The sequence below is a fragment of the Giraffa tippelskirchi genome, chromosome 1, assembly GCF_054371585.1.
Source record: "Giraffa tippelskirchi isolate mGirTip1 chromosome 1, T2T-mGirTip1v1.2.pri, whole genome shotgun sequence".
Lineage (NCBI taxonomy): Eukaryota > Metazoa > Chordata > Mammalia > Artiodactyla > Giraffidae > Giraffa > Giraffa tippelskirchi.
In genome coordinates, this window is record NC_137275.1 from 107,389,909 (window position 1) to 107,417,440 (window position 27,532).

The 27,532-nt window shown below is 50.4% G+C and overlaps 1 protein-coding gene and 1 long non-coding RNA gene across 13 annotated transcripts in view; one reads left to right on the forward strand and one right to left on the reverse strand.

The window, feature by feature from the left end:
* The window catches only part of LOC145505813 (uncharacterized), a 92,007-nt gene that overhangs the window by 11,336 nt on the left and 53,139 nt on the right, over positions 1-27,532 (reverse strand). For 8 of the 12 annotated variants that reach the window (XM_081488808.1, XM_081488764.1, XM_081488753.1 and 5 more), the window contains 8 exons: positions 23,894-24,115; positions 21,426-21,575; positions 18,469-18,692; positions 16,465-16,696; positions 10,013-10,234; positions 7,545-7,694; positions 4,588-4,811; positions 2,584-2,815 (listed from right to left, as the gene is read on the reverse strand). In XM_081488808.1, the coding sequence (XP_081344934.1) occupies positions 2,584-2,815; positions 4,588-4,811; positions 7,545-7,694; positions 10,013-10,234; positions 16,465-16,696; positions 18,469-18,692; positions 21,426-21,575; positions 23,894-24,115 (1,656 nt within the window). The remainder of the gene's footprint in view (positions 1-2,583; positions 2,816-4,587; positions 4,812-7,544; positions 7,695-10,012; positions 10,235-16,464; positions 16,697-18,468; positions 18,693-21,425; positions 21,576-23,893; positions 24,116-27,532) is intronic. The other 4 variants (XM_081488818.1, XM_081488852.1, XM_081488786.1 and 1 more) reach the window with 2 other exon arrangements.
* On the forward strand, positions 11,251-17,379 carry LOC145507067 (uncharacterized). Its single transcript, XR_014054533.1, has 2 exons — positions 11,251-11,803; positions 14,280-17,379. It is a non-coding gene; the product is annotated as an uncharacterized LOC145507067 (long non-coding RNA).

A 27,532-nucleotide genomic window follows, 5' to 3' on the forward strand; every position in this document is an offset into this window, starting at 1 on the left:
CAGTTCCGTTCCGTTCAGTCGCTCAGTCGTGTCTGACTCTTTGCGACCCCATGAATTGTAGCACGCCAGGCCTCCCTGTCCATCACTAACTCCCGGAGTCCACCCAAACCCATGTCCATCGAGTCAGTGATGCCATCCAGCCATCTCATCCTCTATTGTCCCCTTCTCCTCCTGCCCCCAATCCTACCCAGCATCAGGGTCTTTTCCAATGAGTCAACTCTTCGCGTGAGGTGGCCAAAGTACTGGAGTTTCAGCTTCAAAATCAGTCCTTCCAATGAACACCCAGGATTGATCTCCTTTAGGATGGATTGATTGCATCATCAGCATATTTTAAGTGGTGGGTGAGTTTCATTACTTCTATTAAAATGTCAATCATCCACCAGTACGTAACCACATAGTGTTCATTCACTAACACGATAAGGACTCTAATACTTCACAGAGAAACAAAGGCATGCTAAATTACTAAATAGTTTACCTTTCGACGATGCTTCCTTAACTCACTAGACTGATAGATGCATGCAGAGAAATGAAGAGAAACCAGATTTATTGCGACTTTGAAGCTAAAAATTCAAGAATCAATATAGGCAAAGACAGTAAAGCAAAAATGACGGCAAACATATAAGTGAGATGTAGATTTAGAGAACATGTAACTGGAAACAGAACAATTTGTTGGACCACATTAGTTAAATAAGCTATTCAAGATTTACTAGAGAAACACTATACATTATTCCTCAGGAAGATACAATTCTATTACAACATCATGATTTGTTAAAGCACAGCACTGTGTACAACAAAGGGCCTTAACAGTTGTCTGTTCTCAGCCAAACCTCTCTATAAGTTAGTTTCTCTTAATAAAAAAAAAACATGTTATACTTTAAAATAGTAATTTAACTGACGAGGAAGTTGCCGTAATACCTATTTTAACACTGAACAAATCTAACCACCTGTTGGACATTAATGTAAAATCGTTACCTAGAATTTGATTTCAAACTTCTGAAAATAAATTCATTAAAGCAGGTACCCTATGAAAATATGTAAGAATGAAAGCTAGCATAACAGCAGGTGGAGTCTTCACATTTTATGAACCATAGAAGATACTTTGTAAAAGAGTCTAGTAGAGACATTAAGCATGCAAAAGCTGATGAGATTTACAGTCTCAAATACAAGCACCAACACAGAAAGGATGTTGTGTCAAAAGTCCATTAATTCTACACATAAGAGGATCATTTCTTCAGGTAAGCATAATCTCAGTTATGAATTACACAGGTTCTGTAGTGTATCATCCATCTACATTATGCTTGTAACTGCACAGTGATAACAATAATTCAAACTTAGTGCTATGGGGGGAAAACACCATTTAATGAGACATGAAGACAAAGCAGAAACCCGACTAAGGGGACACACGCTGTGGACCCCAGACTGCTATGACCAGAGCAAGTGGGAGGACGGGGGAGGGGAGATGGATGGGTAAACTACAGCCTCGGGGGGGTGCGGTTGTGGGAAGCTGGGGTCTGGATTGATGACAACGAAGCAGACAACAGGATGAGACAGGAAATCAAAACCAACGATGAAAGCAGACACACCGTCAGAGAACTCCAGCAACAAGAAAAAATATACAGAACTGTTCTTTTACAAATACTCGGAAAGAAATCAAGCATGAAACCACAGAGAAATCGTCAAAGAATACACACTATCAACTAATTGGCCAGTGATGCATATTATAAAACCAATGTGTCAAAAGACCACAAAATAGACCAGTTATCACTTCACATGCTGCTAAAATGATTCACAGTTAATTTAATTATATGCTGACTAACAATGCAGCTAACATGAAATGGGTGGTAACAAAAAAAGTGATAATACAAGTGCAGTTACAAAGCAGAGTGTTGTAGACATGATTTCACAGGGTAAACAGCAATGCGCTCAGGAAACCTAAGCTAAACATGGAAGAAAGCAGGAACATGCGCTTCAGAGCTGCACACTCTGTCACCAAAAGCCCTAGGTCGTCATCCCATTTTTAGACTCAGAAGAGTGAGGAAGCCCAACTTCTTCCCTGGGGCCCTGGGGCACCAGGCTTTTAACCTGGTTTCACACCCAGAGCTGGCCTGAGCGTGCAGCCAGGTCCAGCAGCAAGCAGACCAGTTTAGATTCTTGGTTTTGTTCCCACCGCATGGCCTGCAGCCTGCAGCCAGGTATCCCCAATGAAAAATGTGCTGCGTGGGTCTCACACGCCAGGAGAGCTGCCTATGGTTACTTTCACAAGGCTGTCTACTCGGTGACAACAGAAACTTCCCTGCACCTGCTGTGTCCAGCACAGGCCGGGCCCAACGTTACAGAGGCAGGCCCTGGCTGAGTTCATGATGACGTGCTAAGCCGGTGGTCCAAATATCAAGACTAATTTGTTGCTGTGCGAGTATGGAATGATTAAAGACTAGGCAGTTTTTAAAAATCTTAGACCTCTAAGCGTAGCAAATGTACCTGAGTTTCTTCTGGGTAAAAACAGAAAAAACAAAAAACAAACAAACAAAAAAGAAAGCCAGTGTGCTGGGGGAGGGACGTGGCAGGGAGGAGGCAGACACATACCAGAGTCTTGATGTCCCGCTGGTCTACTTTCCGCGCCGAGCTGTGCCGCCTCCTTGGGGGCTTGGCGCGCCCACTGCTGGGCGGGCAGGAGCTGGCGAGCGAGGAGGCGGGACACAGGTTGAGGGAGCTCGAGGATTTACAACAACGAAGGTTGCCTAAGCTCCCCTTGCCCACCCTGCTCTCAGTATCCTCGGCCCGCTGCTCCGTGTTCTCCTTCTCTTCTTCGATCAACCTAAAATAGAAGAAAACCCGTCACCTGCCTTTGTCAGCAGAGGAACGTGTCTGGACAACAAATGTGGGCTTGCATTCTGTGTCACGATTAGCATATTCCAGGAACAGTTGCTCAATTAACATCTCAGCAAAAAGGTTCAACTTTCCCTCTTTTCAATATTCTCAAACTTAGAATAACTTATCCTTGAGTCTTACAAAGTGGCCCCTGATCATTCTCGTTTGATTTGACTGGTTTACTCTAACATTCTGACGGGGCCTGGGTGGCGCCTCTCTCCCTGTGAGGAGATAACCTGAAGTTGACAACCTTTACCTTCCCCGCTCTCAGGGCAGAGATGCACGGCAGTGCCTCAAGTCTATTCCGCTGGGAATCAGGAACTCTGTACAATCAAAACAGTGAGCCACGAACAAGCTGGAGTTTCTAAACACAAGTCTCTAGACCAGATGAAGTGCTGAATTGATTTTTTTATTTTTTAGGTTGTCTATGTACAAATGCATCACTTGATGAAGTTCTCCACCAGCTTTGTGTGAGTTTCTGGACTCATGTCAATGTGCTGCATTAACCTAGAATTCACAGTTACTGCTCTTCTCCCCTAATGTCTCGCGGATGATTTTATATAGCAGTTTAAATATTCGATTATGCATATAACATGATTTTCAAAATAAAATACAAGATTCTCGCAGGTCGTCACCTCTCCAGTTTCACTTCTCCTTATCCACCCTGAAAGTTTTTCACTGTTGATAACAAGTTGATGGAAAGAATTTACCATTTACCTCAAGTCAACATGTTACCTAAGGAAAAATCACTTTTACCTGACAACATGCTGTAAAAATAAACATATTAATATGTAACCGTTCCGTATTTCCTGGGGGAGGGGGAAAGACAATCTTTCTGAGCTGTCTGTGCTCAAACACGGCCCACAAAGCAGTCTGTCTCAGCGTCAAACGTGCAGGCGGCACCACCTGCGTTTGCTGGTTGTGCCCTTCACCCCTGCCTTTCCCCCGGGCCCCCCGCACTCGGCTGACAGGAACGGGCACCTCGGCCTGGGCTGACGTGACAAGAACAGTCTGAGCAGCAGCTCTGCCAGGTCCTGTGCAGGGTCACCGGCCTGTGGCCACTCTGAACGTGGACAAGGGACAGGAGGCAGAGCTGTGCGGGTGCGGCACCAGGCTGGCCTCGGGGCCCCCAGCCACCTGGCCGCACCCAGACCCAAGGCCCCTGCTCGCCATGAGGCGGGCCTTTGGATTCTATCCCGTTTGTAAACTGTTATAACAGCCCAGACGGTGTCTACAGAAAACATCTCACAGACACTGATGAGTTGAGAAGAACTCAAACACATGTCCTTGGACCACTGTCGTACAACAAGCCAACCTTCACACTGTATTAAGTTCAAAAGGAAAATGCAGATCTGAGGGGGAATTTGCCACCCCAAAACCCCAGCTTTTCTGTTTCAGGTGGCTTTTCACCAGAATGTGGGAGGCTCCGAGGGACACACGAGGGCGAACCTTCAGTGCTGGAGGGTGCACGGGCCGCAGGGGACACTGTCACGGCACCTCACCCACCTTGGGGCTCAGAGCTGGTGGGGGGACACCCCACAACGCCCCCCACAGCCCTGGCTGACTGAGCTCTATAATCAAGGGCAATCTCAGAACTGAAAATTCTTGAAGCAGACTTGAAGTCAGTTTCCTTACTATGGAACACTCAGCCTTCTCTAAGGAGAAGACAGCTCCTCAGAGAAGCCGAGTTTCTGGGGAGCTCGGCTCGGGCTCACCCACCGGATCTCTTCGTTGATGGTGTCCAGCTGCTCCTGAAGCATCACAGTCAGAGTCTCGGCATCGCCCTGCCCGCTGGGCGACAGCAGAGCGGCCGAGCTGAAGAGGGTGGCCCTGTCGCCCCCGCCGTCAGACAAGTCTGCGTCACTCTCGAACGCCTGGGCCACGTTGGCCGGCACGCTGGCTTGCTGCGCGCGCTCCCAGTCCTTTTCCTTCAGGGTCTGCACCTGGGCACGAGAGGACCACGTCTCGTCAGCGACATTCAGGGCAGCTCAAGTCTATCAGGAACTGAACACAAGTTTACATGGAAGCCCCAACTGTGGATAAACGGGCCATGCTTATGAGACACTGCCATCTCTTAAGCGAGCAGTACTGAAGAAACAGGCAGGAGGAGAACCCACTCCCTAGATGGCCTGGTGACATTCAGGTCTTAGCGTGGATGGGAGGCAATCCTATGAGGTTATTCACAAGGGTGGGCCGATGGAGTCAGAGACAAAGTCCGAAAATTACAACAATACATCTGTGCCTCCATCAGCCAGGCTGAAGGAAAATAAGAAAAAGAAATCCTTCAGCTCCGCAGCCTCTGGGTCCACCTCAGCGGTCACCACTTGTGTTACTCACCGAGGAGCGCCATCCTCGCAGGTCCCCAGCCCTCCGTTTTCCAGGCTGGTCTGAACACGCACAGACAGGCGCAAGCAGGGCCAGCAGGGCTGGGAGGGCTGGGAGGGCCAGCCCCCCGCGGGGCTCCTCCCGGGGCGCAGGCCCGCGGGCTGTTCTGGGGGACGGCCCCTCACACCGCAAGGCGGCTCTGTCACCAGAGACGTGCGGGAGAGGGCCTGCTGGGCTCCGAGCCGCCCTCCAGCTCTCACACCTCACACCCTTCTCTCTGGCACATCTCCCCCCGGCCCACTCTCACCCAGGTCCTGCCTTCTTTCCCAGACATGACCTCAAAGCAGCCGAGGGGCAGCCTCGAGGTGCTGGCTTGCTGGCTCCCTGTCCCCCGTGGCCAGCGCCCTCGCCCCTGTCTTCGTCACGACCCCTCCCCAGGGCTGGGCCACCCCCTGCACTGGCTCCAGGACCACCTGCCATCATTCCTGCTCCTCTCCAGCGAACCAGCTGCATATGGCTTCACCCCCATCAGCTCAGCCAGCACGTCCTCTCCCTTCTCTCACCTTAAAATCGCACAAAGGGAACCAGCAGATTCCTCCTCCAGGGCTCCCTGCAGCGCCCACTGAGGGTCTCTGAGAGCTCCCTGGGAGAGGCCTCTACTGTCCCCCTCCCCGCCCAGTCTCCAGCTCTCTGCAAGCAGGCGGTGTGCCCCGCTCGCAGGGCAGCTCCCAGGGAGCTCTGAGGAACCCATGTTACCAAGCCCCCTCCTCTCCTTGCCCTCCCCCCACCCCAAGCATGTCTCTCCCTGGGCACCAGGCCCCGCCCTCCCTAGGGTTACTAGTCAGTCCCTTGCGCCCCTTCTCAACCTTGGAATGCGAGGCACCCCACAGCTCTACCCTTGCACCCCCTATCTCTCCACGGGCACCTGCCTGGTGACTTTACCTTGTCTGTGCCTTTAAACACCATCTGTATGCCCACGACCCAAGTCCACCTTGAGCTGAGTGAGGCCTCTCCTGGATCCAGGCCGGAACACTCAGCTGCTGACCTCACAGGTCCCCTGGACACCCCATGGGCTCATCCACCTCAACAGGGCTGAGGCCCGTCTCTTAGCTCCCTGCCCTGACAGCCCTCCTCAGCTCAGGAAACAGGCTCTGGCCTCGAGCTGCTCAGGCCTGAGCCCGGGGTCCTCCCTGATGCGGCCCTCTCTCTCCCTTATCTCCGCTTGTTGACACGACCCTTGATCTATCTCCGAGTGGCTACTTCTCTTCCGGCCTCCGGGTCTCTGTTCCAGGTCACCCTCCTGGTGTCACCTCGCTGGCCACCCTGTTCACACACGATCGTCCCCCCTCCTCAGACAACTCGGGCACTCTGGTCTCCTTCCCCTGCTCACTACTGTCCGACAGGCTGCGTGGGTTTAAAAATGGGTCCACAAATTCTTCCATCCTCCTCCCTTCAAGAGGCAGAGGGGGCAACTCCTGCTCAGCCCCTGAGCGAGGCAGGACTTCGCAGCTCACTCTCGCAAACAGAACTGAAGGTGTGCGGCTTCCGAGACCGGGGCGCGAAAGGCCCCGGGCTACATCCCGCGCTCTCGCTCTCAGAGGGTGTTCCGAGGAAAGCCAGGCCGTGAAGAGGTCCACACGGCAGGGACCTGGGCCTGTCCCCACCAGCCAGGTGAGTCTGAAAGCCTGCCATCCAGCCCTGGGGGGCCTTCCCATGTTTGCGTCCTCAGGAGGCCCTGAACCAGGCCCACCTGCTGCAAAGCACAGAAACTGGACTGTGACCTGCTCACTGGGAAGTCACTAAGCTTTGCAGTGATTTGTTACATGGCAGTGGATAAAGAACGCACACGGTTTTTAATTCACTGCTGGAGTCCTAGTTCTGACGATGTCTGGCCCAAACTAGCTGCTCACTGAACATGGCAGCTCAAAACACAGACATGTATGAAAAAATACATGCCATAAATGAGGCGAAAATACAAAGGTACTTAAACTTCCAATGAGAATTCTTCTCACTATAAAATGATGGGTATGTGTATCCATTTACTCGCAGGATGATTTCAATCAAAACGGTGCTAATTAGTACTGTGCTGGGCCTCACAGTAGGCCACAAGTTATCAAAATTGGTTCTTTTAAGAAAAAAAAGCATGCCTTAAAAGGAAACTCGTAGCCAGAAAAAGGAAAATGGGAAGACATAAAGCGATCTATCAACGCTTTGTTCCAAAACCATTTCAGGACCACAGTGTGAGGGGGCAGGTGCCTTACAACGTGGGAGTCACATGAAAAGGTGTTTACCTTCCTTCCTCAGGAATTCACCACTATAAAAGTCAGACACAGTTCAGTAAAAGCCGTTACCTGTCGATGCATAGAATCCTTATCTGCGATTTCATTTTCAAGTTTATCATTGAGGTCGTCGTGCACAGAGGTGGCTTCGCGCTGGGCGGCAAGGTAGCATCTCTCAAGGGTAGTGATTCGCACCTCCACGTCCGTGTTCTGGACCATGGCCTACACCGGGCATTGCAGAGTAGAAAAGGTAAGTCATTATCATGGAACATTCCGATACACGTACGCGTAAAAAAGTTGGACTAAATCCTAAGTTTCAACTCAAAAATAAAGTTAGCGTCCTCAAAATTAAAGTCCTAGACACGGCAGTTTCCTCGGACGTGAGCAAAAACGTGCCTACTTAAAATGTCACATTTGCCACGATTGGCACCCATATGTCTGTATTAACGTTCTGTCTGGCCACTCGGTTTCCCAAGCTTCTCTTCAACATAATCAACCCAAACAGCAAAGAGTATACTAAACTACCCTGTTATTGCATGAATTCCAGGAGGAATGGTATCTGGCATGAAGTCACGACCTCTGTCTGCTACACCACACAGGCGGACTGGATCCACAAGAGGGAGGGACCTTCGACAGATCCAACAGGGACCTCTGAGGCTCGTTTCCTCGGGTAAAAGTCGGAAAACTCTCATGCAATTTCCTCAGAATTCAAGTAACAGTAATGAGTGGAAACAGAAGTCAAAGTTTAACACAACTGGAAGCAGCCTTCTCAAGCCTAATTCTTCTAAAGCAGACTTACACCACATGTATGAAAGGGTCAAACCAGGACCAGAACTTGCTGCTGGTGCAACTCCCGTCCGCCAGGTCAAAATCCACTGCAGGTCCCTCCGTAGTCGACTACTAAGTAACCAATGTGGGCAAAGGCCTGACATTAAAAGTGAAAGGTCTCAAGGCCGCTTTTCCCAGAATTCTCTACATATTGAACTCTGCCACCTAATCTCCTCCTGTTGCCAAAGAGTAGTGGGAAAAGGTTATACAAGCGTGCAAATATTCTGTTTTGAGTTCTCACATTGAGCTCTCACAGAGAATTACTCACACCAAGCTACTAAACAAGGACACCTGCTGTAGCACATGTCGGAGGGGTTCTGTCTGAGACGGTCTCACGGGGGAGGGGTGGGGCAGGGTGGGCGCTGTCTGCCTGCCTACAAAGGAGAGGTGAGGCTCACAGGAGGAGGCCCGAACCCTCAGCACTCTTCTCTTTTCACAATGACCGTTAGGCAGTTTCTCATCAATCATGACAGCCGCAGACACGACCACCAGAAACATCATGACTCTACATGGTTACACAGCACGGGCCTGAGGCTCTGAGGGTGAGCAAACGCCACTCGACCTGTCTGACCGCCGGTATCAATGTCACACATCCCCTCAAGGAGCAGAACCTCAGAAGACTAGAGAAGACGGCCAGGCAAGCTGCCTCAGCAGGGCCCACACAGCGGGCTCCCATCTCTCCGAGAGAACGGGCTCCACAGACGTCACCAGACTCGCCTGAGTGAACCCGAAGGAAATTTCAGCATCATCAGGTATACATTCGACAGGCAGGTGGGGGGGATGAACTGGGAGACTGGGGTTGACGTATGTACACTACTGAGACTATGCGTAAAGTCAACAACGAGTAAGGACCTACTCTACAGCACAGGGCAGTCTACTCAGGGCTCTGTGGTGAAGTAAATGGGTAGGAAATCTAAAAAGAGGGATATATGTAGACACACACACACACACACACGTATATATATATATATATATATATAAATATATATATAAATATAAATATATATATATATATATATATATATATATATATATATATATATATGACGGATTCACTTTGCTGTACAGCAGACATTGACACAGCAGTGTAAAGCAACTGCTAACTGCTAAGTCGCTTCGGTCGTGTCCGACTCTGTGCGACCCCACAGACGGTAGCCCACCAGGCTCCCCTGTCCCTGGGATTCTCCAGGCAAGAATACTGGAGTGGGTTGCCATTTCCTTCTCCAGTGTATCAAAGGGAAAAGTGAAAGTGAAGTCGCTCAGTTGTGTCCGACTCTTAGCGACCCCATGGACTGTAGCCTACCAGGCTCCTCCATCCATGGGATTTTCCAGGCAAGAGTACTGGAGTGGGGTACCATTGCCTTCTCCAAGAAAAAGGAAAGCAACTAGACTCCAATAAATGAATGAATGGATGAATGAATTTTTCAAAGAGGAACACACTGGGCACCCTAGAACTTGTAGAAATGAGGAGTCCACACCCAGGGTGAGCACAGCGCTAGGGATGCCCTCGTGTTGCTCCACTGCCAATGGACCGCCTGGACCAGGCCTCTTCTACCCCAGAGATCTCGACGCAGAGGCGGGGAGGCCGCCAGTCGCGGTCTCGCCAGCGCTCTGTGCTCCTACTCACGCAGCCATCCCAAAGCTCAGATCAGCCGGAGAACAAGGGACCCACATTCCACCTCAGGACAACAGACACGTCCGCTGTCACTCACTTCGCGGACATCCCGCTGTGGTTGTCTGTTCGCTTCCTCGGACGCGAGGAGCTCCTTCCTGGCCGTGTCCGGGTCCTCCTCCGGCTCTCTCACGTAGGCAGAGAGGTTTGCCAGGCACTCCTTCGACTGGCTCTGCTCCCCTGACTGCCTCTCGATGACCTCCTGGAGCTCGATCACCTTAGCCAGGTCTTCCTCGTGGCTTGGGGAGCCGTCGGAGGATCTCTAAGGGGGAAAGGAAGCCTTAGACAGACAGCCTTGTTTTGGGAGGGAGGGAACACAGCATTTCCGGGCAATCGGTGAGGTCAAAACTTTCTTCTGCACTCTGGGAGCTCACACGACCCTCACGGCCACTCAGATCTACATGGTGCATTGCTGACAGGTCCCAACAGCCCCGCACAGACTGGATGGTAAGGCGAGAACCAGACAGAGAGCGAGACCGAGGACTTGCCTTTCCATTGGTGCTTGGCATGTTTACTTGCTCGGGATTTACATCAAGCACCCCGTCCGTTAGTAGCTTTCCCCAGTTATTCTGCTCTTTAAGAATCATCTGCTAAACGTGAAGTCCACCGGACTTTAGGAAGCATCACTACGAACAAAGCTAGTGGAGCTGATGGAATTCCAGTTGAGCTATCTCAAATCCTGAAAGATGATGCTGTGAAAGTGCTATATTCAATATGCCAGCAAATATGGAAAACTCAGCGGTGGCCACAGGACTGGAAATGGTCAGTTTTCATCCCAATCCCAAAGAAAGGCAATGCCAAAGAATGCTCAAACTACCGCACAATGGCACTCATCTCACGTGCTAGTAAAGTAATGCTTAAAATTCTCTAAGCCAGGCTTCAGCGATAGGTGAACCGTGAACTTCCAGATGTTCAAGCTGATTTTAGAAAAGGCAGAGGAACCAGAGATCAAATTGCCAATATCTGCTGGATCATCGAAAAAGCAAGAGAGTTCCCGAAAAACATCGATTTCTGCTTTATGGACTATGCCAAACAAAGCCTTTGACTGTGTGGATCACAATCAACTGTGGAAAATTCTGAAAGAGATGGGAATACCAGACCATCTGACCTGTCTCTTGGGAAACCTGTACGCAGGTCAGGAAGCAACAGTTAGAACTGGACATGGAACAACAGACTGGTTCCAAATAGGAAAAGGAGGACGTCAAGGCTGTGTGTCCTTGTCACCCTGCTTATTTAACTTAGACGCAGGGTACATCATGAGAGACGCTGGGCTGGAAGAAACACAAGCTGGAATCGAGACTGCCGGGAGAAACATCAATAACCTCAGATATGCAGATGACACCACCCTTACGGCAGAAAGTGGAAAAGAACTAAAGAGCCTCTTGATGAAAGTGAAAGAGGAGAGTGAAAAAGTTGGCTTAAAGCTCAACGTTCAGAAAACTAAGATCATGGCATCAGGTCCCATCACCTCATGGGAAATAGATGGGGAAACTGTGGAAACAGTGTCAGACTTTATGTTTGGGGGCTCCAAAATCACTGCTGATGGTGACTGCAGCCACGAAACTGAAAGACGCTTACGCCTTGGAAGGAAGGTTTTGGCCAACTTAGATGGCATATTTAAAAGCAGAGACACTACTTTGCCAACAAAAGTCCGTCTAGTCAAGGCTATGGTTTTTCCAGTGGTCGTGTATGGATGTGAGAGTCGGACGGTGAAGAAAGCTGAGCGCCACAGAACTGATGCCTTTGAACTGTGGTGTGGGAGAAGACTCTTGAGAGTCCCTTGGAGTGCAAGGAGATCCGAACAGTCCATCCTAAAGGGGATCAATCCTGGGTGTTCATTGGAAGGACTGATGTTGAAGCTGAAACTCCAACACTTTGGCCACCTCATGCGAAGAGCTGACTCATTGGAAAAGACCCTAATGCTGGGAAGGATTGAGGGCAGGAGGAGAAGGGGACGACAGAGGATGAGATGGCTGGATGGCATCACTGACTCGATGGACATGGGTTTGGGTGGACTCCGGGAGCTGGTGACGGACAGGGAGGCCTGGCGTGCTGCGATTCATGGGGTTGCAAAGATTCGGACACGACTGAGCGACTGAACTCAACTGAAGTCTTCACTAAGAGATACTCTTCTATCAATCTCGAGGGGAGGGAGATGGGAGGGAGGTTCAAAAGGGAGGGGATATATGTGTACCTATGCCTGATTTTTCCTGCGATTTGACAGACAAGAACAAAATTCTGTAAAGCAATTATCCTTCAATTAAAAAATAAGCTAATTAAAAAAAAAAAAAAAAAGATCTCTCCTGGACGCCCAGCTTTTCCGCTGGTCCTGGGTCTGAGGACAGGAAACAGTGGTGGCAACAGTGTGGGGAACAGATAAACCCCTTCAGGGTCCAGACAGGTCTCACTTATACATGTGGGCGTGTGGTTCAGCCAGGGGAGGTTTTAGGAAGCATGCATGGAAAGTATTTTTATAAACAATGAGTGCGTCGTTTTAACCAACTAACCTGTGGCTTTGTAATGGGATTCTGTAAAGAATACTGATCCACTGCAGCTCCACAGGAGCTTGGTGACAACCAAGTGACTTACTGCAAAATACAGCTGAACTCGTTTAACAGCAGCTGGATAAACTGTGCACTCTCCCCTGATCTCTAACAACCACCCTCAGACAACAGAAGGCTACAAAAGCTAGAAATTATCCACATGGAACTGAAGAGGGATCAATCTCAAATTCAAGTTAAAAGAAGCATTTATAAAAATCAGAAAACAACAAAGAACAGAGCAGGGAAGTGACACACCTGGGCTGACTAGGACTGAATGCAGACAAACACCTGCCTCAAAGTCAGGGACCACGGCCAGGCCCTTCCCCCGGGCCTTGTCCTAAGAAAGGCCTCTGGGTCCCCAGCCTGGCACCCTCCGCCAGGATGGGAGCCCGCCCCACGGGTGCCCACGTGAGTCGGATGGGCAGTACCGTGTCCTCATTTAACAGGAGGGCAAAGCAGGCCACAAAGCGGGCAAGCGGCACACCCAGGTCACCAACCTCAGGGTGACGGAGCTACTCTGCTGTGCCCGGCAGAAGGGTTCCTGGGCACTGAGCTGCCTGAACCGGAGCGCGGCTGCCCAAGTCCTGTGGGAAGGCCCCAGGAGTGCTCCATCAGCGGGCTGGGAGCAGGAGAGGGACAAGGAAGGCCAGCCCTCGGGCCACTGGACTCCAACAACAGGGGCTCATCCAAGTGACCCGAGGGGAGAGGCAGCGAGCTCCCTCCTGAGGCTCCCTCCATCAGGGTTGCTGTGATGGACAGGAGGGCCTCTGGAGGAAAGCGGGATGGACGGCACCACGGTTAAGTGTCCAGGCTCTGATCAGACCAGTCTGCACCGCACCGCTGGGTATGCGAGCCTGGGCACGGTGCCCGGCCTCTCTAAGCCTCAGTGTCCATATCTGCTGAATGGGGATAACAGCAGCCTGGACCTCACCTGGGTGTCTGCGGGATTAGATGACGGGCTCAGAAAGCACTGGACACGGTGCCTGGCACACAGAGTCTCCTGCACACTGCTACCCACCGTCATTAAATTGGCTTCCCCCAAATCTAATATCTATGGCTCTGATTCAGTCATTTCTTTTAAGAAAACACTACGTGGAAATTCCATGGTGGTCCAGAGGTGAGGACTTGGCACTTTCACTTTCACACCGGTCTGATCCCTGGTTGGGGAACTAACATCCCATTAGCTGTGCAGTATGGCCAAAAAAATAAGTAAAGAAAATTTTAAAAATAATAAATAATACTATGTCTATTATAAATAAGCATGAGATGATTAGAAGGCAAACAAGTGGGAGAAAGGCAAACTGTTACAATTGTCCCAACCAATGACCTATTTCCAACAGAACCATCAGTTCAGTTCAGTTCAGTTCAGTTCCGTTCCGTTCAGTCGCTCAGTCGTGTCTGACTCTTTGCGACCCCATGAATTGTAGCACGCCAGGCCTCCCTGTCCATCACTAACTCCCGGAGTCCACCCAAACCCATGTCCATCGAGTCAGTGATGCCATCCAGCCATCTCATCCTCTATTGTCCCCTTCTCCTCCTGCCCCCAATCCTACCCAGCATCAGGGTCTTTTCCAATGAGTCAACTCTTCGCGTGAGGTGGCCAAAGTACTGGAGTTTCAGCTTCAAAATCAGTCCTTCCAATGAACACCCAGGATTGATCTCCTTTAGGATGGATTGATTGCATCATCAGCATATTTTAAGTGGTGGGTGAGTTTCATTACTTCTATTAAAATGTCAATCATCCACCAGTACGTAACCACATAGTGTTCATTCACTAACACGATAAGGACTCTAATACTTCACAGAGAAACAAAGGCATGCTAAATTACTAAATAGTTTACCTTTCGACGATGCTTCCTTAACTCACTAGACTGATAGATGCATGCAGAGAAATGAAGAGAAACCAGATTTATTGCGACTTTGAAGCTAAAAATTCAAGAATCAATATAGGCAAAGACAGTAAAGCAAAAATGACGGCAAACATATAAGTGAGATGTAGATTTAGAGAACATGTAACTGGAAACAGAACAATTTGTTGGACCACATTAGTTAAATAAGCTATTCAAGATTTACTAGAGAAACACTATACATTATTCCTCAGGAAGATACAATTCTATTACAACATCATGATTTGTTAAAGCACAGCACTGTGTACAACAAAGGGCCTTAACAGTTGTCTGTTCTCAGCCAAACCTCTCTATAAGTTAGTTTCTCTTAATAAAAAAAAAACATGTTATACTTTAAAATAGTAATTTAACTGACGAGGAAGTTGCCGTAATACCTATTTTAACACTGAACAAATCTAACCACCTGTTGGACATTAATGTAAAATCGTTACCTAGAATTTGATTTCAAACTTCTGAAAATAAATTCATTAAAGCAGGTACCCTATGAAAATATGTAAGAATGAAAGCTAGCATAACAGCAGGTGGAGTCTTCACATTTTATGAACCATAGAAGATACTTTGTAAAAGAGTCTAGTAGAGACATTAAGCATGCAAAAGCTGATGAGATTTACAGTCTCAAATACAAGCACCAACACAGAAAGGATGTTGTGTCAAAAGTCCATTAATTCTACACATAAGAGGATCATTTCTTCAGGTAAGCATAATCTCAGTTATGAATTACACAGGTTCTGTAGTGTATCATCCATCTACATTATGCTTGTAACTGCACAGTGATAACAATAATTCAAACTTAGTGCTATGGGGGGAAAACACCATTTAATGAGACATGAAGACAAAGCAGAAACCCGACTAAGGGGACACACGCTGTGGACCCCAGACTGCTATGACCAGAGCAAGTGGGAGGACGGGGGAGGGGAGATGGATGGGTAAACTACAGCCTCGGGGGGGTGCGGTTGTGGGAAGCTGGGGTCTGGATTGATGACAACGAAGCAGACAACAGGATGAGACAGGAAATCAAAACCAACGATGAAAGCAGACACACCGTCAGAGAACTCCAGCAACAAGAAAAAATATACAGAACTGTTCTTTTACAAATACTCGGAAAGAAATCAAGCATGAAACCACAGAGAAATCGTCAAAGAATACACACTATCAACTAATTGGCCAGTGATGCATATTATAAAACCAATGTGTCAAAAGACCACAAAATAGACCAGTTATCACTTCACATGCTGCTAAAATGATTCACAGTTAATTTAATTATATGCTGACTAACAATGCAGCTAACATGAAATGGGTGGTAACAAAAAAAGTGATAATACAAGTGCAGTTACAAAGCAGAGTGTTGTAGACATGATTTCACAGGGTAAACAGCAATGCGCTCAGGAAACCTAAGCTAAACATGGAAGAAAGCAGGAACATGCGCTTCAGAGCTGCACACTCTGTCACCAAAAGCCCTAGGTCGTCATCCCATTTTTAGACTCAGAAGAGTGAGGAAGCCCAACTTCTTCCCTGGGGCCCTGGGGCACCAGGCTTTTAACCTGGTTTCACACCCAGAGCTGGCCTGAGCGTGCAGCCAGGTCCAGCAGCAAGCAGACCAGTTTAGATTCTTGGTTTTGTTCCCACCGCATGGCCTGCAGCCTGCAGCCAGGTATCCCCAATGAAAAATGTGCTGCGTGGGTCTCACACGCCAGGAGAGCTGCCTATGGTTACTTTCACAAGGCTGTCTACTCGGTGACAACAGAAACTTCCCTGCACCTGCTGTGTCCAGCACAGGCCGGGCCCAACGTTACAGAGGCAGGCCCTGGCTGAGTTCATGATGACGTGCTAAGCCGGTGGTCCAAATATCAAGACTAATTTGTTGCTGTGCGAGTATGGAATGATTAAAGACTAGGCAGTTTTTAAAAATCTTAGACCTCTAAGCGTAGCAAATGTACCTGAGTTTCTTCTGGGTAAAAACAGAAAAAACAAAAAACAAACAAACAAAAAAGAAAGCCAGTGTGCTGGGGGAGGGACGTGGCAGGGAGGAGGCAGACACATACCAGAGTCTTGATGTCCCGCTGGTCTACTTTCCGCGCCGAGCTGTGCCGCCTCCTTGGGGGCTTGGCGCGCCCACTGCTGGGCGGGCAGGAGCTGGCGAGCGAGGAGGCGGGACACAGGTTGAGGGAGCTCGAGGATTTACAACAACGAAGGTTGCCTAAGCTCCCCTTGCCCACCCTGCTCTCAGTATCCTCGGCCCGCTGCTCCGTGTTCTCCTTCTCTTCTTCGATCAACCTAAAATAGAAGAAAACCCGTCACCTGCCTTTGTCAGCAGAGGAACGTGTCTGGACAACAAATGTGGGCTTGCATTCTGTGTCACGATTAGCATATTCCAGGAACAGTTGCTCAATTAACATCTCAGCAAAAAGGTTCAACTTTCCCTCTTTTCAATATTCTCAAACTTAGAATAACTTATCCTTGAGTCTTACAAAGTGGCCCCTGATCATTCTCGTTTGATTTGACTGGTTTACTCTAACATTCTGACGGGGCCTGGGTGGCGCCTCTCTCCCTGTGAGGAGATAACCTGAAGTTGACAACCTTTACCTTCCCCGCTCTCAGGGCAGAGATGCACGGCAGTGCCTCAAGTCTATTCCGCTGGGAATCAGGAACTCTGTACAATCAAAACAGTGAGCCACGAACAAGCTGGAGTTTCTAAACACAAGTCTCTAGACCAGATGAAGTGCTGAATTGATTTTTTTATTTTTTAGGTTGTCTATGTACAAATGCATCACTTGATGAAGTTCTCCACCAGCTTTGTGTGAGTTTCTGGACTCATGTCAATGTGCTGCATTAACCTAGAATTCACAGTTACTGCTCTTCTCCCCTAATGTCTCGCGGATGATTTTATATAGCAGTTTAAATATTCGATTATGCATATAACATGATTTTCAAAATAAAATACAAGATTCTCGCAGGTCGTCACCTCTCCAGTTTCACTTCTCCTTATCCACCCTGAAAGTTTTTCACTGTTGATAACAAGTTGATGGAAAGAATTTACCATTTACCTCAAGTCAACATGTTACCTAAGGAAAAATCACTTTTACCTGACAACATGCTGTAAAAATAAACATATTAATATGTAACCGTTCCGTATTTCCTGGGGGAGGGGGAAAGACAATCTTTCTGAGCTGTCTGTGCTCAAACACGGCCCACAAAGCAGTCTGTCTCAGCGTCAAACGTGCAGGCGGCACCACCTGCGTTTGCTGGTTGTGCCCTTCACCCCTGCCTTTCCCCCGGGCCCCCCGCACTCGGCTGACAGGAACGGGCACCTCGGCCTGGGCTGACGTGACAAGAACAGTCTGAGCAGCAGCTCTGCCAGGTCCTGTGCAGGGTCACCGGCCTGTGGCCACTCTGAACGTGGACAAGGGACAGGAGGCAGAGCTGTGCGGGTGCGGCACCAGGCTGGCCTCGGGGCCCCCAGCCACCTGGCCGCACCCAGACCCAAGGCCCCTGCTCGCCATGAGGCGGGCCTTTGGATTCTATCCCGTTTGTAAACTGTTATAACAGCCCAGACGGTGTCTACAGAAAACATCTCACAGACACTGATGAGTTGAGAAGAACTCAAACACATGTCCTTGGACCACTGTCGTACAACAAGCCAACCTTCACACTGTATTAAGTTCAAAAGGAAAATGCAGATCTGAGGGGGAATTTGCCACCCCAAAACCCCAGCTTTTCTGTTTCAGGTGGCTTTTCACCAGAATGTGGGAGGCTCCGAGGGACACACGAGGGCGAACCTTCAGTGCTGGAGGGTGCACGGGCCGCAGGGGACACTGTCACGGCACCTCACCCACCTTGGGGCTCAGAGCTGGTGGGGGGACACCCCACAACGCCCCCCACAGCCCTGGCTGACTGAGCTCTATAATCAAGGGCAATCTCAGAACTGAAAATTCTTGAAGCAGACTTGAAGTCAGTTTCCTTACTATGGAACACTCAGCCTTCTCTAAGGAGAAGACAGCTCCTCAGAGAAGCCGAGTTTCTGGGGAGCTCGGCTCGGGCTCACCCACCGGATCTCTTCGTTGATGGTGTCCAGCTGCTCCTGAAGCATCACAGTCAGAGTCTCGGCATCGCCCTGCCCGCTGGGCGACAGCAGAGCGGCCGAGCTGAAGAGGGTGGCCCTGTCGCCCCCGCCGTCAGACAAGTCTGCGTCACTCTCGAACGCCTGGGCCACGTTGGCCGGCACGCTGGCTTGCTGCGCGCGCTCCCAGTCCTTTTCCTTCAGGGTCTGCACCTGGGCACGAGAGGACCACGTCTCGTCAGCGACATTCAGGGCAGCTCAAGTCTATCAGGAACTGAACACAAGTTTACATGGAAGCCCCAACTGTGGATAAACGGGCCATGCTTATGAGACACTGCCATCTCTTAAGCGAGCAGTACTGAAGAAACAGGCAGGAGGAGAACCCACTCCCTAGATGGCCTGGTGACATTCAGGTCTTAGCGTGGATGGGAGGCAATCCTATGAGGTTATTCACAAGGGTGGGCCGATGGAGTCAGAGACAAAGTCCGAAAATTACAACAATACATCTGTGCCTCCATCAGCCAGGCTGAAGGAAAATAAGAAAAAGAAATCCTTCAGCTCCGCAGCCTCTGGGTCCACCTCAGCGGTCACCACTTGTGTTACTCACCGAGGAGCGCCATCCTCGCAGGTCCCCAGCCCTCCGTTTTCCAGGCTGGTCTGAACACGCACAGACAGGCGCAAGCAGGGCCAGCAGGGCTGGGAGGGCTGGGAGGGCCAGCCCCCCGCGGGGCTCCTCCCGGGGCGCAGGCCCGCGGGCTGTTCTGGGGGACGGCCCCTCACACCGCAAGGCGGCTCTGTCACCAGAGACGTGCGGGAGAGGGCCTGCTGGGCTCCGAGCCGCCCTCCAGCTCTCACACCTCACACCCTTCTCTCTGGCACATCTCCCCCCGGCCCACTCTCACCCAGGTCCTGCCTTCTTTCCCAGACATGACCTCAAAGCAGCCGAGGGGCAGCCTCGAGGTGCTGGCTTGCTGGCTCCCTGTCCCCCGTGGCCAGCGCCCTCGCCCCTGTCTTCGTCACGACCCCTCCCCAGGGCTGGGCCACCCCCTGCACTGGCTCCAGGACCACCTGCCATCATTCCTGCTCCTCTCCAGCGAACCAGCTGCATATGGCTTCACCCCCATCAGCTCAGCCAGCACGTCCTCTCCCTTCTCTCACCTTAAAATCGCACAAAGGGAACCAGCAGATTCCTCCTCCAGGGCTCCCTGCAGCGCCCACTGAGGGTCTCTGAGAGCTCCCTGGGAGAGGCCTCTACTGTCCCCCTCCCCGCCCAGTCTCCAGCTCTCTGCAAGCAGGCGGTGTGCCCCGCTCGCAGGGCAGCTCCCAGGGAGCTCTGAGGAACCCATGTTACCAAGCCCCCTCCTCTCCTTGCCCTCCCCCCACCCCAAGCATGTCTCTCCCTGGGCACCAGGCCCCGCCCTCCCTAGGGTTACTAGTCAGTCCCTTGCGCCCCTTCTCAACCTTGGAATGCGAGGCACCCCACAGCTCTACCCTTGCACCCCCTATCTCTCCACGGGCACCTGCCTGGTGACTTTACCTTGTCTGTGCCTTTAAACACCATCTGTATGCCCACGACCCAAGTCCACCTTGAGCTGAGTGAGGCCTCTCCTGGATCCAGGCCGGAACACTCAGCTGCTGACCTCACAGGTCCCCTGGACACCCCATGGGCTCATCCACCTCAACAGGGCTGAGGCCCGTCTCTTAGCTCCCTGCCCTGACAGCCCTCCTCAGCTCAGGAAACAGGCTCTGGCCTCGAGCTGCTCAGGCCTGAGCCCGGGGTCCTCCCTGATGCGGCCCTCTCTCTCCCTTATCTCCGCTTGTTGACACGACCCTTGATCTATCTCCGAGTGGCTACTTCTCTTCCGGCCTCCGGGTCTCTGTTCCAGGTCACCCTCCTGGTGTCACCTCGCTGGCCACCCTGTTCACACACGATCGTCCCCCCTCCTCAGACAACTCGGGCACTCTGGTCTCCTTCCCCTGCTCACTACTGTCCGACAGGCTGCGTGGGTTTAAAAATGGGTCCACAAATTCTTCCATCCTCCTCCCTTCAAGAGGCAGAGGGGGCAACTCCTGCTCAGCCCCTGAGCGAGGCAGGACTTCGCAGCTCACTCTCGCAAACAGAACTGAAGGTGTGCGGCTTCCGAGACCGGGGCGCGAAAGGCCCCGGGCTACATCCCGCGCTCTCGCTCTCAGAGGGTGTTCCGAGGAAAGCCAGGCCGTGAAGAGGTCCACACGGCAGGGACCTGGGCCTGTCCCCACCAGCCAGGTGAGTCTGAAAGCCTGCCATCCAGCCCTGGGGGGCCTTCCCATGTTTGCGTCCTCAGGAGGCCCTGAACCAGGCCCACCTGCTGCAAAGCACAGAAACTGGACTGTGACCTGCTCACTGGGAAGTCACTAAGCTTTGCAGTGATTTGTTACATGGCAGTGGATAAAGAACGCACACGGTTTTTAATTCACTGCTGGAGTCCTAGTTCTGACGATGTCTGGCCCAAACTAGCTGCTCACTGAACATGGCAGCTCAAAACACAGACATGTATGAAAAAATACATGCCATAAATGAGGCGAAAATACAAAGGTACTTAAACTTCCAATGAGAATTCTTCTCACTATAAAATGATGGGTATGTGTATCCATTTACTCGCAGGATGATTTCAATCAAAACGGTGCTAATTAGTACTGTGCTGGGCCTCACAGTAGGCCACAAGTTATCAAAATTGGTTCTTTTAAGAAAAAAAAGCATGCCTTAAAAGGAAACTCGTAGCCAGAAAAAGGAAAATGGGAAGACATAAAGCGATCTATCAACGCTTTGTTCCAAAACCATTTCAGGACCACAGTGTGAGGGGGCAGGTGCCTTACAACGTGGGAGTCACATGAAAAGGTGTTTACCTTCCTTCCTCAGGAATTCACCACTATAAAAGTCAGACACAGTTCAGTAAAAGCCGTTACCTGTCGATGCATAGAATCCTTATCTGCGATTTCATTTTCAAGTTTATCATTGAGGTCGTCGTGCACAGAGGTGGCTTCGCGCTGGGCGGCAAGGTAGCATCTCTCAAGGGTAGTGATTCGCACCTCCACGTCCGTGTTCTGGACCATGGCCTACACCGGGCATTGCAGAGTAGAAAAGGTAAGTCATTATCATGGAACATTCCGATACACGTACGCGTAAAAAAGTTGGACTAAATCCTAAGTTTCAACTCAAAAATAAAGTTAGCGTCCTCAAAATTAAAGTCCTAGACACGGCAGTTTCCTCGGACGTGAGCAAAAACGTGCCTACTTAAAATGTCACATTTGCCACGATTGGCACCCATATGTCTGTATTAACGTTCTGTCTGGCCACTCGGTTTCCCAAGCTTCTCTTCAACATAATCAACCCAAACAGCAAAGAGTATACTAAACTACCCTGTTATTGCATGAATTCCAGGAGGAATGGTATCTGGCATGAAGTCACGACCTCTGTCTGCTACACCACACAGGCGGACTGGATCCACAAGAGGGAGGGACCTTCGACAGATCCAACAGGGACCTCTGAGGCTCGTTTCCTCGGGTAAAAGTCGGAAAACTCTCATGCAATTTCCTCAGAATTCAAGTAACAGTAATGAGTGGAAACAGAAGTCAAAGTTTAACACAACTGGAAGCAGCCTTCTCAAGCCTAATTCTTCTAAAGCAGACTTACACCACATGTATGAAAGGGTCAAACCAGGACCAGAACTTGCTGCTGGTGCAACTCCCGTCCGCCAGGTCAAAATCCACTGCAGGTCCCTCCGTAGTCGACTACTAAGTAACCAATGTGGGCAAAGGCCTGACATTAAAAGTGAAAGGTCTCAAGGCCGCTTTTCCCAGAATTCTCTACATATTGAACTCTGCCACCTAATCTCCTCCTGTTGCCAAAGAGTAGTGGGAAAAGGTTATACAAGCGTGCAAATATTCTGTTTTGAGTTCTCACATTGAGCTCTCACAGAGAATTACTCACACCAAGCTACTAAACAAGGACACCTGCTGTAGCACATGTCGGAGGGGTTCTGTCTGAGACGGTCTCACGGGGGAGGGGTGGGGCAGGGTGGGCGCTGTCTGCCTGCCTACAAAGGAGAGGTGAGGCTCACAGGAGGAGGCCCGAACCCTCAGCACTCTTCTCTTTTCACAATGACCGTTAGGCAGTTTCTCATCAATCATGACAGCCGCAGACACGACCACCAGAAACATCATGACTCTACATGGTTACACAGCACGGGCCTGAGGCTCTGAGGGTGAGCAAACGCCACTCGACCTGTCTGACCGCCGGTATCAATGTCACACATCCCCTCAAGGAGCAGAACCTCAGAAGACTAGAGAAGACGGCCAGGCAAGCTGCCTCAGCAGGGCCCACACAGCGGGCTCCCATCTCTCCGAGAGAACGGGCTCCACAGACGTCACCAGACTCGCCTGAGTGAACCCGAAGGAAATTTCAGCATCATCAGGTATACATTCGACAGGCAGGTGGGGGGGATGAACTGGGAGACTGGGGTTGACGTATGTACACTACTGAGACTATGCGTAAAGTCAACAACGAGTAAGGACCTACTCTACAGCACAGGGCAGTCTACTCAGGGCTCTGTGGTGAAGTAAATGGGTAGGAAATCTAAAAAGAGGGATATATGTAGACACACACACACACACACACGTATATATATATATATATATATATAAATATATATATAAATATAAATATATATATATATATATATATATATATATATATATATATATATATGACGGATTCACTTTGCTGTACAGCAGACATTGACACAGCAGTGTAAAGCAACTGCTAACTGCTAAGTCGCTTCGGTCGTGTCCGACTCTGTGCGACCCCACAGACGGTAGCCCACCAGGCTCCCCTGTCCCTGGGATTCTCCAGGCAAGAATACTGGAGTGGGTTGCCATTTCCTTCTCCAGTGTATCAAAGGGAAAAGTGAAAGTGAAGTCGCTCAGTTGTGTCCGACTCTTAGCGACCCCATGGACTGTAGCCTACCAGGCTCCTCCATCCATGGGATTTTCCAGGCAAGAGTACTGGAGTGGGGTACCATTGCCTTCTCCAAGAAAAAGGAAAGCAACTAGACTCCAATAAATGAATGAATGGATGAATGAATTTTTCAAAGAGGAACACACTGGGCACCCTAGAACTTGTAGAAATGAGGAGTCCACACCCAGGGTGAGCACAGCGCTAGGGATGCCCTCGTGTTGCTCCACTGCCAATGGACCGCCTGGACCAGGCCTCTTCTACCCCAGAGATCTCGACGCAGAGGCGGGGAGGCCGCCAGTCGCGGTCTCGCCAGCGCTCTGTGCTCCTACTCACGCAGCCATCCCAAAGCTCAGATCAGCCGGAGAACAAGGGACCCACATTCCACCTCAGGACAACAGACACGTCCGCTGTCACTCACTTCGCGGACATCCCGCTGTGGTTGTCTGTTCGCTTCCTCGGACGCGAGGAGCTCCTTCCTGGCCGTGTCCGGGTCCTCCTCCGGCTCTCTCACGTAGGCAGAGAGGTTTGCCAGGCACTCCTTCGACTGGCTCTGCTCCCCTGACTGCCTCTCGATGACCTCCTGGAGCTCGATCACCTTAGCCAGGTCTTCCTCGTGGCTTGGGGAGCCGTCGGAGGATCTCTAAGGGGGAAAGGAAGCCTTAGACAGACAGCCTTGTTTTGGGAGGGAGGGAACACAGCATTTCCGGGCAATCGGTGAGGTCAAAACTTTCTTCTGCACTCTGGGAGCTCACACGACCCTCACGGCCACTCAGATCTACATGGTGCATTGCTGACAGGTCCCAACAGCCCCGCACAGACTGGATGGTAAGGCGAGAACCAGACAGAGAGCGAGACCGAGGACTTGCCTTTCCATTGGTGCTTGGCATGTTTACTTGCTCGGGATTTACATCAAGCACCCCGTCCGTTAGTAGCTTTCCCCAGTTATTCTGCTCTTTAAGAATCATCTGCTAAACGTGAAGTCCACCGGACTTTAGGAAGCATCACTACGAACAAAGCTAGTGGAGCTGATGGAATTCCAGTTGAGCTATCTCAAATCCTGAAAGATGATGCTGTGAAAGTGCTATATTCAATATGCCAGCAAATATGGAAAACTCAGCGGTGGCCACAGGACTGGAAATGGTCAGTTTTCATCCCAATCCCAAAGAAAGGCAATGCCAAAGAATGCTCAAACTACCGCACAATGGCACTCATCTCACGTGCTAGTAAAGTAATGCTTAAAATTCTCTAAGCCAGGCTTCAGCGATAGGTGAACCGTGAACTTCCAGATGTTCAAGCTGATTTTAGAAAAGGCAGAGGAACCAGAGATCAAATTGCCAATATCTGCTGGATCATCGAAAAAGCAAGAGAGTTCCCGAAAAACATCGATTTCTGCTTTATGGACTATGCCAAACAAAGCCTTTGACTGTGTGGATCACAATCAACTGTGGAAAATTCTGAAAGAGATGGGAATACCAGACCATCTGACCTGTCTCTTGGGAAACCTGTACGCAGGTCAGGAAGCAACAGTTAGAACTGGACATGGAACAACAGACTGGTTCCAAATAGGAAAAGGAGGACGTCAAGGCTGTGTGTCCTTGTCACCCTGCTTATTTAACTTAGACGCAGGGTACATCATGAGAGACGCTGGGCTGGAAGAAACACAAGCTGGAATCGAGACTGCCGGGAGAAACATCAATAACCTCAGATATGCAGATGACACCACCCTTACGGCAGAAAGTGGAAAAGAACTAAAGAGCCTCTTGATGAAAGTGAAAGAGGAGAGTGAAAAAGTTGGCTTAAAGCTCAACGTTCAGAAAACTAAGATCATGGCATCAGGTCCCATCACCTCATGGGAAATAGATGGGGAAACTGTGGAAACAGTGTCAGACTTTATGTTTGGGGGCTCCAAAATCACTGCTGATGGTGACTGCAGCCACGAAACTGAAAGACGCTTACGCCTTGGAAGGAAGGTTTTGGCCAACTTAGATGGCATATTTAAAAGCAGAGACACTACTTTGCCAACAAAAGTCCGTCTAGTCAAGGCTATGGTTTTTCCAGTGGTCGTGTATGGATGTGAGAGTCGGACGGTGAAGAAAGCTGAGCGCCACAGAACTGATGCCTTTGAACTGTGGTGTGGGAGAAGACTCTTGAGAGTCCCTTGGAGTGCAAGGAGATCCGAACAGTCCATCCTAAAGGGGATCAATCCTGGGTGTTCATTGGAAGGACTGATGTTGAAGCTGAAACTCCAACACTTTGGCCACCTCATGCGAAGAGCTGACTCATTGGAAAAGACCCTAATGCTGGGAAGGATTGAGGGCAGGAGGAGAAGGGGACGACAGAGGATGAGATGGCTGGATGGCATCACTGACTCGATGGACATGGGTTTGGGTGGACTCCGGGAGCTGGTGACGGACAGGGAGGCCTGGCGTGCTGCGATTCATGGGGTTGCAAAGATTCGGACACGACTGAGCGACTGAACTCAACTGAAGTCTTCACTAAGAGATACTCTTCTATCAATCTCGAGGGGAGGGAGATGGGAGGGAGGTTCAAAAGGGAGGGGATATATGTGTACCTATGCCTGATTTTTCCTGCGATTTGACAGACAAGAACAAAATTCTGTAAAGCAATTATCCTTCAATTAAAAAATAAGCTAATTAAAAAAAAAAAAAAAAAGATCTCTCCTGGACGCCCAGCTTTTCCGCTGGTCCTGGGTCTGAGGACAGGAAACAGTGGTGGCAACAGTGTGGGGAACAGATAAACCCCTTCAGGGTCCAGACAGGTCTCACTTATACATGTGGGCGTGTGGTTCAGCCAGGGGAGGTTTTAGGAAGCATGCATGGAAAGTATTTTTATAAACAATGAGTGCGTCGTTTTAACCAACTAACCTGTGGCTTTGTAATGGGATTCTGTAAAGAATACTGATCCACTGCAGCTCCACAGGAGCTTGGTGACAACCAAGTGACTTACTGCAAAATACAGCTGAACTCGTTTAACAGCAGCTGGATAAACTGTGCACTCTCCCCTGATCTCTAACAACCACCCTCAGACAACAGAAGGCTACAAAAGCTAGAAATTATCCACATGGAACTGAAGAGGGATCAATCTCAAATTCAAGTTAAAAGAAGCATTTATAAAAATCAGAAAACAACAAAGAACAGAGCAGGGAAGTGACACACCTGGGCTGACTAGGACTGAATGCAGACAAACACCTGCCTCAAAGTCAGGGACCACGGCCAGGCCCTTCCCCCGGGCCTTGTCCTAAGAAAGGCCTCTGGGTCCCCAGCCTGGCACCCTCCGCCAGGATGGGAGCCCGCCCCACGGGTGCCCACGTGAGTCGGATGGGCAGTACCGTGTCCTCATTTAACAGGAGGGCAAAGCAGGCCACAAAGCGGGCAAGCGGCACACCCAGGTCACCAACCTCAGGGTGACGGAGCTACTCTGCTGTGCCCGGCAGAAGGGTTCCTGGGCACTGAGCTGCCTGAACCGGAGCGCGGCTGCCCAAGTCCTGTGGGAAGGCCCCAGGAGTGCTCCATCAGCGGGCTGGGAGCAGGAGAGGGACAAGGAAGGCCAGCCCTCGGGCCACTGGACTCCAACAACAGGGGCTCATCCAAGTGACCCGAGGGGAGAGGCAGCGAGCTCCCTCCTGAGGCTCCCTCCATCAGGGTTGCTGTGATGGACAGGAGGGCCTCTGGAGGAAAGCGGGATGGACGGCACCACGGTTAAGTGTCCAGGCTCTGATCAGACCAGTCTGCACCGCACCGCTGGGTATGCGAGCCTGGGCACGGTGCCCGGCCTCTCTAAGCCTCAGTGTCCATATCTGCTGAATGGGGATAACAGCAGCCTGGACCTCACCTGGGTGTCTGCGGGATTAGATGACGGGCTCAGAAAGCACTGGACACGGTGCCTGGCACACAGAGTCTCCTGCACACTGCTACCCACCGTCATTAAATTGGCTTCCCCCAAATCTAATATCTATGGCTCTGATTCAGTCATTTCTTTTAAGAAAACACTACGTGGAAATTCCATGGTGGTCCAGAGGTGAGGACTTGGCACTTTC